Consider the following 9,460-nt stretch of genomic DNA (forward strand, 5'->3'; position numbering starts at 1 on the left):
CATGTCGGCTGAAGCTTTTTTCGGTTGCGTTTTAATGGTGGACCCTCGACTGGACCGATGCCGGTGCAGGGAGGCATCTGGTGGTGCATGGACGGTCTGATTTTTTCGATTCGGTGCCTTCCATTGTGACAGTTTGGATAGCATGGATAGCAAATGATTAGGCCAAACATTCACGTCCATTTCCAGGGCCAATAGTTCGCGTCATTGTACAATGATAACAGATGAAAGAACTGGCGCACGACAGCTTGCACGGGTTCTGCTGAGCCGTCGCTACTCAGCTGCAGTGCATAATCAACCATTTCCTGCTAGTAATTCATGATGTTAAACGCTGCTCTATCCTAGCAATACAGTTATAGAGTAGAGCGTCCTAAACATCGTTCAAGAACAACACTAATTGAAAACCCGGGGTAACTCTGGTATACAGGCAACACAACTATGCACAATCCATATGGCAAAGATTGACAGTTGAACAAATATAGGTAGGAGCAGTCACACTGAAAAAACAATCTACTACTTCCTCCATGCACAAGACTGGTGGAATTCGATGGCCATTTGGCATACATAATAGATTGGGTTAGTTGTATCCCCCATCATGTTCCCCAAAATACAGGAAGTCCAGATTGATGATGGCGCTAGACCATGTTGTATCCACTCTGTTTCAAACCCTACTGCTGTTAACAAATACAGCAGGGCAGCATATCGCCGCCAGTGGTACGATTCGGAGCATCAGCTGACAAGACATGACTTTACACAAGCCAAGAACAGGGCGACATTAATCTATCAGCAACAAAAAAAAAGGTTAACTAAGCCAGACTACCAGTGAGGATATACAAGATCCGCATTAGAGCATGCTTACACCAATAAAAATGCATTCCCAGCAAATGTTCAACGTCACAGAGCACATGCTGCTCATCTTTGCCGTTGTTTTCCGTAAGGTGCCGCCGCAAGGAGTATCTTCTTCCTGGGGCCCTGATCCAATACAATGGTGTTACTCTAGTCAAAACTACAAGAGAAAGCCTATCTTCTACAGGACTCCAAAGCGGTAATTACTACTATGTCAAAAACGCTCTTATATTATGGGACGGAGGGAGTAAGTACTATGTATATTTGGCATGCTCTTGCTAGATTCTGAAGGTAAGTTCCTCCATTATGCATGTTCAAGTACTAGAAGCATGCTAACGAAATTACAACGAAAAAACATAGCATGCAATGCAGACACTATTCCTAACTACTATCAAGTTCGGTTGTGCTGAAAGCATGCAACTCATGTCTATCATTTCAATCCCGTTAATATTTGATGTTTCCAGTGTAATCAGATATAGTAGCTTTTAGGAAAAAACATACTCAGAGCAAGAAAATCACGATGTATCATGTAAAGCGGCTAGTAATTGAACGACAAACACTACCATTGGTACTCCCATATCTTTGAGGTCGCTGTCTTTCATCTGACTCAATGCGGCCATATCCACCTGCAAACAAGTAAATACAAAGGAAAATGAACACTCCATAATAAAACATATATGTCTAAACATACTCATGGATTCAAGAGTATACTTGAATTGAATGGACTGACGAACACATTCTGGATCTTGAAGAAAGAAAGAAGGAAACATCCAATGGTAGTAGTTGAAAGATCGAATAGGGTAGAGTCAACAGAGGAACATGCATAGGAATGAAATAGTTTTAATGGAAAGATAATTGTGAAAGAAGAGAGATAAGAGACCGAAAGGATAGAGAATGTAATGAATTGTCCAGATTATACAAAAATAACAGCTAGAGCCCCTCGGGGGCATAAATTCATAACTCCATGCAAAACATCAAACAGAAGGCATCAAATGCTAATACATGAGCACTATGGGTAGCAAACAGATAACCCATTATCCGCAGGAAATATGTCTATTTGGGCATTATAAATATGGATTTAAAAGTTGGAAACAATCAAGATAACGGAAAATCACCTCCTCAGCCTGAAAGAGAACAACATACTTCTCAAGTCCCATTGAATTCAGTAATCCAGTAACTGTCGACGGTACTTCTTTCTGCAAATCACACAGAATAATGTCAGAAAATCTGGAGCAAAATCACATAACAGAATGATTGCATAACCAGAAACTCGCTAATATAATCGACACAAGACTCGCAATTGGTCAGCATAACTTGATGTTGAAAAATTCTCACATCAACAACTATAGGCAAAGTGAACAGAAATTCAGCTATAAGCCTGTAACCAAGGGCAACATGAAGAGAAAACTGAGCTAATGGTCAGCACACATGATGATATATTGCATACATAGCAATGACCACGTTTTACCAATGTCAACTTTATGTCTCATGGTGTTCTACGAACTATGAAGCCTGCTGTATTGAGCAGCACTAAGCAAATACATCACTGGAACCTAACCAAAGTGCAAGATGAACCTTATAGGCAGAGATAGTTTGTAATAAGTTCACATTCGAGTTCCTTCTCAAATCATAATTGACAAATTTCACGGCACCAACAACATTGTAGGACAAACAACAGATACTGTCCCAAAAGACCATTGAAAAGGAAGAGCACAAAATAAAGCAATAAAGTGAACATTTAGAAGCCAGGCTAATTTCAGATATATGAGAGAGATACAAACCAGCACAGGGGATGTAGGCCGGCGTCCAGATTGTGTGATTCCATTAGTTTGTTGTCCTCTATCGATCCCAATGGTAGAGCTGTCTTCGTAAGGTTGATGGGTTCTTAACGTGTCAGCAGCATCTCTTGTGATATGACTAGAAGGTCTTGTGGTACCGACAGATCGAAGGGATGGAATGGACCCTGTATGATCATATGTTCTTGGGGGAGACATGCCTCTTCGAACACTTCTTGGAGGAGACATGCCTCTTTGAACACTTCTTGGAGGAGACATGCCTCTTCGAACACTTCTTGGAGGAGACATGCCTCTTCGGGCACTTCTTGGGGGAGACATGCCTCTTCGAGAACTTATCGGGGGAGACATGCCTCTCCGAACGGCCCTCGGGGGAGACATGCCTCTTCGAACACTTCTTGGGGGAGTCATGTCTCTTCGAACACTTGGAAGCTTGTCTGGGGACGTATACCTCAAACAATCAGCGGTCCACGAGGGATAAGGTTTTCCTGAAGACTCCAACTTGAACAACCCATCTGCACTCCTTGACGAAGGCACTTGGCTTACAAGAGTAGAGGCTCTTGACTCTGGGACTCTCCCCCTCAAACCATATCCAGATCCTGATTCTGGGATTTCCCCCTCATCATAACTAGACCTTGATTCTGGATCACCCCTTCTTGCCTCGTATCCCTGGAGTTTCTTTGACTTCCTGGAAAGCTTTTCACGGAGATCCACTCCATTCTGTTCTGCCTCACTGTTGCTCTTCTGTGTCAAGCCTTTCCTCATAAGCTTCAGCCTTAAATCATCCCTGCCAATCTGGCGAGCTTCAATATTATACAGCCCAACGTATGCAGGAAAACAAAAGGAAGTGTCAGGCAGACAGCTCAGTATTGAAATCTTAGAATACTGATAGTGGAAATGAAATGTTTATCGTCACCCAAACCATCATCTCCAAGCTGCGAGCTACTGCTTTCTGTTTGCCGTCTGCAGGGAACAGTAATATAAGAGAGTAAAAATTTATAAGCAAACACTTTCAACAGATGCTCAAACTGAGGACACGACAGAAAGAGACATGCAGTGAGCTGCAGTCTGGAGCACGCGAAGTAATTGAACATAAAGACAGCCAATGGAACTTGCAGATAGCAAGTGCTTTCTTTATTAAACAAAATAAAGATAGTAAGTAAAAGTGCAACATCTGTACAAAGGTAGCTAAAATTGAATAATAAATATGCAAAAGAGACACACACAGTGCAATATACTTCACTGAATATAACAAAACATGCAGGGACAAGAATAAAAGAGACATGTGATGTAGAATTATAACTAATAAACTGGCAGGGTCCTACTTGACAAGTGAACATATAAAGTGACAAGCTGACACTAGCATGCATTAGAACATAGAGTATGGAGGACTGTAAAACTGAAGCCATGACACACAATAGGGGGTGAAACACCACAAAGGGATTCACTCCATTTCCATTACCATCTGAAACATCTGATATGCAAGGGTCATTGTGTATACTGCTTCTAATTAAAAACTTTGCAACACTGTTTCAATAAACATTGAGTAATGTAGATGAAGCAAATATACCTTTTATTACTCTGCTGACTTCCATACAAATCAGAATCAGCCACATTATTTCCTAACCTCTCTCGGACAGGTCGCTTTCTTCCTGATACTGGCACTTCATCATCGTTACCCATATCAGAAATAGTTCGCCTTTTGACAACCTGCAATCCAAAAAAATAAAGTGAGGAGGGCAAAGTTGAATAATTGATGCAGCATTCTGAAGCCTTAAAAGAAATAAAAATATATTTAAATACACAATCAAGATACTGGCATCCATGGTAACATTCACAACACAGAATGGCCTGAAAAAAGGGGGTCTGTTACCAACTTCAAGATAGTTACTACTCCCTCCATTCCTAAATACAATACCTTTTAGAGATTTCACTATGGACTATATACGGATGTATATAGACATACTTTAGAGTGTAGATTCACTCATTTTGCTCCGTATGTAGTCTATAGTGGAATCTCTAAAAGGTCTTATATTTAGGAACGGAGGGAGTAGTACTTACCAGCACCCCATTATCTAAAAAAAAACAAAAAGAAAACATAACCAGCCATGGAATGAAGTGGTAGCTGAATTGGTCAGCCAAAAATTGTACAAGTGCAAACAGGAAGGAGATGAATTGACATGCATTCTTCTATCACCTTATGGTTAACACCGACACAGCTCTGAATTCAGGACTTGCAATATGATAATAGTCAATACAGCCAGCAGAGAGCAATCAACCATTGGACAACAGGGCATGACCTGAAGGTTTGAACACTAGTTACAAGAAAACATCCCCAATACAGTGGTTTCCCCTCAATTCAAAAATGTGTTACGGGGCTAGCTATTCAAGTGACATTTGTCTCTAATCGTGAAAACCATGTACTTACTCCCCAACACACCCACAAACCCACCAGAGGCAAAGACACCTAGAAACTACCGTTAACTCACCATTTGTCAACAACTAAGTAAATCACGTAACTTTACTCATCCCTAATCAATACCTACAGGAAATCACAACACCCTTTGATGCAACACTCACTTAGAAGTTAGAACCTTCGGGAGAGATGAAAATTCAAGCCAACAATGTATCCACCACTGAGCGCACCAAAATCGCAGCTATGACTAGTGGAAACTGAGCATCTCGCCGCGCGCGCTAGAGCTACGGCTTGACTAAAGCTGTACTACATCCGATCATCCGTCTCGTTTCTAATCAACCAAACCGGCGACGGGGGCACAGCCGAATCACAGACGAGCAATCAAGATACAGAGGAATCCCACGAGCGTCAGAGCCCTGAGATCCGAGCCGACGGCTCACCTGGCCGCTGCGGCCGAGGGTGATGGTGACCTTCGCCGTGGATGCCATCGCCGCCGCTCCCCGCGGGTTACAGCCTTCGCCGGGGCCCTGGAAGGGCGAGGAGGGTGGCGGGGCGGCCGGCGGCGCGACGCAGAGGGGCGGTTAGGGTTTGTGGCGAATGGAGATTGGGGCGTGGCGAAGTTTACCGGCGCTTGAGACGGGACGGGGAGGGGGAGGGGGGTGGGGGTCCTCGGGTTCGATTTGGTAGCACGAAGCCACCAAGGTGCGGGCTTTTTTGCGCTTTCCCTTCCGGATTTCGGTTTTCGTATATGAATTTTATTCGGCTCCAAATTCGATTTGTTTGGTGATGTTTATCGCCTGTCCACGGCGTGGGTGTGTCGGCAACGGTTGTGATGTGCCCCCCGGGTGACCGACGGACCGTCGTGGGCCACGGCCGCACGATTGGGTGGTTCGCCTCCGAATCAAACAGTTGATGTGGACTTCTTTTTTCTTTTTTTTGAAAAAGGCAAAGGCCGTATAGTAAGTACTCCCTCCGTAAACTAATATAAGAGTGTTTAATAGTAATGTAAACACTTTTATATTAGTTTACGGAGGGAGTAGCACATACCCTTACAAAAACATCCTTACACAAACCTTGAGGGTGCTGAAGTTTTCCTTCTGCATCCATCGTCTATGCGCATCGAGCAAAACTCGTTGTTGTTTCTGTGTCTTTTTCGTCTCAACGGAGCAAACTTGTTTAAACTTAGGAGCTTGTATAAAAGCAGCGTTCGAGAAATTGTTGATGTAGACCAGAGAAGCCCGCGGCTAAAAATTTGCATAGAAAATCGTCACGCAGGAGAATTCTTTTTTTATGAAGAGAGCCTTTGAAATGCCCTAGTCTCAGTCGGACGGAGTTAGAGAACACAAATCCCACGCGGCCCTTGACGTATAGCCACGTTGTCTGCTCTGGATGACAACATGACCGTGAAAAATCTGCAGAAGAAAACACTGAGCTGGAAGAACATGACCTAAGGACACACCATCATCCACACCTCTCCTGGTGTGGCAAAAGAAGTGTCACCAAAACGAGGACGGTGTGATGAGACTTTATTCCACGCCGATGACGATGCCATCTCTCGCCACCGCAGGACGAAGATCTGCCTAATGTCCCAAGAAAGGGAAATTACAACTTCCACCGGTAGATCAGGACCTCTCGGGAGCTTAGAGTTTGTACGGATCTCTACTTAGAGAATGTCCCAATCATTATTATCCATCTTGGATGGTTTGCGTTGGATAAATTAGCACCTTATCGATTAATCTAATCCACGAGTAAACAGTAAGCATGGCAATCACAGTACGCAACTCATATCGATACATAAGCATGTAAGTACGTACAGTACATAAAATCGAAACATCTATGAGCACATCATATACAACTAGCACATGGGCGAGTAAAATGAGGGATGGAAAGATCATACCCTCCGGTTGGCCAGGCCAACGCGGCGGCGACGACGGCAGGCTCGGCGGCGTCCGTGGCCTTCTTCTTGGTGGCGGCACCGTCAGCCATGGTGTCGATGTAGAGGAGGTAGTGGAAGCAGAGGAGGACGAAGACAGGGACAGATCAGGAGCAGTCGCGTCGAGACGCTCCCCAAAAACCTTATTGTTGTTCTCCCGGATAGGATCTCGAACGATAGGGTTCCGGAGGCACCTGCTCTCCCAACCAACCGTGCACGCTGTCGTCGGGATGGGATCGCCGGGAGTAGCATAGAGAGAGGAACAAAAGATGACGGCTAGGGTTATGCAGGAGGGAGGGAATGAGTTCTGGTTCACTCCACAGACCAATGCCTCCTTATATAGGTTGTCGGGTAGATGGGCCTGGGCTTAGGCCCATGATTGAGTCTGCGAACAGCCCACGGTCCAACGTCTCGTTCAATGGCATTTTCGTTAGCAACTCGTTAGTTAATCTACAATTCAGATTGCATCGGATTGCAAGCGGATGGTAGAAGATGTCCACAAAAGCTCGTCATCGGAATAGGGAGCTATAGTGCATGAAATAATACATCGTGCTAATTTTTTTTATGTCATGTAAAGTAGTCCATGAGTTTAGGAGCTCGAATTTCGAGGCTCACAATCTCGCTAAGTATGCTTTGTCTCTGGGTTTTGGCCGTCATGTGTGGTTGGGCCAGCCTGGAGAGCTTGATTTTGTACCGTTAAACATTATGGAGAGTGAATAAAGCATGCGAGGTTGTCTAAAAAAAAGTTAATCCACAATTAACTAACCGTTCATGACTGACAAAAAAAGGCTCGGCTCGGCTCATCCCCACAACCCGCAGCATGTGCGCGTCGTGACGAGGCGAGGCGGACGACGGAGGAGGAGGAGCGCGCGTGTACAACTCCTCTTCCCAAGTTCCCAATGGCATGTGATAGAGCAACCCTTATAAAGGAGTCTCGCTCTTACTACTGTAGCAGTATGGTACGAAACCTCCTGATGACCCATAAGTATAGGGGGTCGCTACAGTCTTTGAGGATAGTATTTCACCCAAAATTATTGATTCGACACAACAAGAGCCAAAGAATATTTATAAGCCTTAGCAGTTGAGTTGTCAATTCAACCACACCTGAGAAGTTGTTTCTGTGCAGCAAAATATTACTAGCACAATAATAAGGTAATTTTGATAGCAGTGATAACAGTAAGAATTTTGTAGCAGTTGCAATAGCAGTAGCAATATTAGTAACTTAGCAAAAACAATATGAGTAAAGCGTAGACATGGAGTAGTGATGGATATTTGGATGACATTCATTATGTAACAGTCACAACCTAGAGTGACACACAATAGCTCCAATTCATCAATCGTATGTGGGCATGTATTTCGTATATAGTCATACGTGTTTATAATAAGAACTTGCATAATATCTTTTGTCCTACCCTCCCATGGCAGCGGGGTCCTAATGAAAACTAAGGGTAGTTAAGGTGCTCCAATTAATAAAGAAGTGGAATAAAATACTGACACATAGTGAATAATTGATCTCCTCAAATTACAGTAATCCTCGAAGAGTATCCCAATTATTGTCACATCAGGGTCTAGGATAAGAACAATAACTGGTGCGTATAACTTGCAAATAGGATAAAAAACTCAAACATATTCATGAAAACATAATTAGTGCAAATCAGGAATCATTGCACTCAGGTCCTAGTGGATACTAGGGATCAAGCCCTAACAAATTGACTCGATTACATGACGAATCTCATCCATCTCCCTCTACCTCCAATATGTCGATGATGAAATTACTCACTCCCAGTGGTGAGCATCTTGATGTTGTTGATGATGACAGCGACGAATTCCCCTCTCTAGAGCCCCGAACGGAGTTCAGATCAGGCCTCCGATGAAGAACAGAAGGCGGTGGCGGTTTCGTATCATAAAACACAATGAAACTTTCTCTCTGATTTTGTTCTCATGAAGACTGTACTTATGGACTTGGAGGTAGGGCAAATGGAGCATCATGGGACCCACACGTTCAAGTGGCGTGCCCTAGTGGAGTGTCCCTGAGCTTGTGGCTCTGTGGTGACCCCTCTCTGGTAACTCTTTGCGCTAGTACTTTTTATATATTCCAAAATAATTCTCCGCAAAATTCCGTTCAATTCCGAGAACTTTTTATTTGTCCACAAAAAATAACATCAACGTCTAAGGCATAGCCTAGTGGTGGGAAAGGGCTGATGCCTTCCCACCCACCCAGGTTCAAGGCATGGTACTTGCAATTTGGGTTTGTTGCACCAATTATACTGTATGGGGTTCCCTTACAGTCTTTCTGTTAAAAAAACATCAATGTAGCTCTACTAAAACAATGTCAGTCCGGGTTAGTTTCATTCAAATCATGCAAATTAGAGTCAAAACAAGAGCAAAAGTGTTTAGAAAAGCCGGTACATTGGAGACGTATCAACTCCCCCAAGCTTAACTCATTACTTGTTCTCAAGCAGTTCAGTTGAGAAA

At 43.6% G+C, this 9,460-nt stretch overlaps 1 protein-coding gene across 3 annotated transcripts; it reads right to left on the reverse strand.

Moving 5' to 3' along the window:
• Window positions 1-374: 374 nt before the first annotated feature.
• On the reverse strand, window positions 375-5,734 carry LOC123189484 (serine/arginine repetitive matrix protein 1). 3 transcript variants are annotated; one of them, XR_006495859.1, is made up of 8 exons: window positions 5,493-5,733; window positions 4,207-4,346; window positions 3,553-3,599; window positions 2,625-3,439; window positions 1,959-2,039; window positions 1,407-1,469; window positions 857-969; window positions 375-777 (listed from the first exon to the last, which is right to left on the reverse strand). XR_006495859.1 is itself a non-coding variant. In XM_044601912.1 (7 exons), the coding sequence occupies exons 1-7, from the start codon at window positions 5,538-5,540 to the stop codon at window positions 910-912; spliced, it is 1,248 nt and encodes a 415-aa protein (XP_044457847.1). In that variant the 5' UTR covers window positions 5,541-5,734; the 3' UTR covers window positions 375-909. The 3 variants fall into 3 exon arrangements, 2 of the variants coding, with proteins under 2 accessions (XP_044457847.1, XP_044457846.1); XM_044601912.1 differs by having other exon boundaries at window positions 375-969; window positions 3,559-3,599; window positions 5,493-5,734; XM_044601911.1 differs by having other exon boundaries at window positions 375-969.
• Window positions 5,735-9,460: the final 3,726 nt, after the last annotated feature.

This window comes from Triticum aestivum, chromosome 2A, assembly GCF_018294505.1.
Source record: "Triticum aestivum cultivar Chinese Spring chromosome 2A, IWGSC CS RefSeq v2.1, whole genome shotgun sequence".
Taxonomy (NCBI): Eukaryota; Viridiplantae; Streptophyta; class Magnoliopsida; order Poales; family Poaceae; genus Triticum; species Triticum aestivum.

Bases quoted from the DNA above. Each gene is read 5' to 3' on its own strand.
- LOC123189484 (XM_044601911.1), bottom strand. From the start codon at position 5,540: ATGGCATCCACGGCGAAGGTCACCATCACCCTCGGCCGCAGCGGCCAG. The intron at 3,440-3,552 runs GTGACGATAAAC...ATAATATTGAAG, and splicing joins GCTTGGAGATGATGGTTTGG to CTCGCCAGATTGGCAGGGAT. The intron at 970-1,406 runs GTAGTGTTTGTC...GTATTGGATCAG, and splicing joins AAGATATGGGAGTACCAATG to GGCCCCAGGAAGAAGATACT.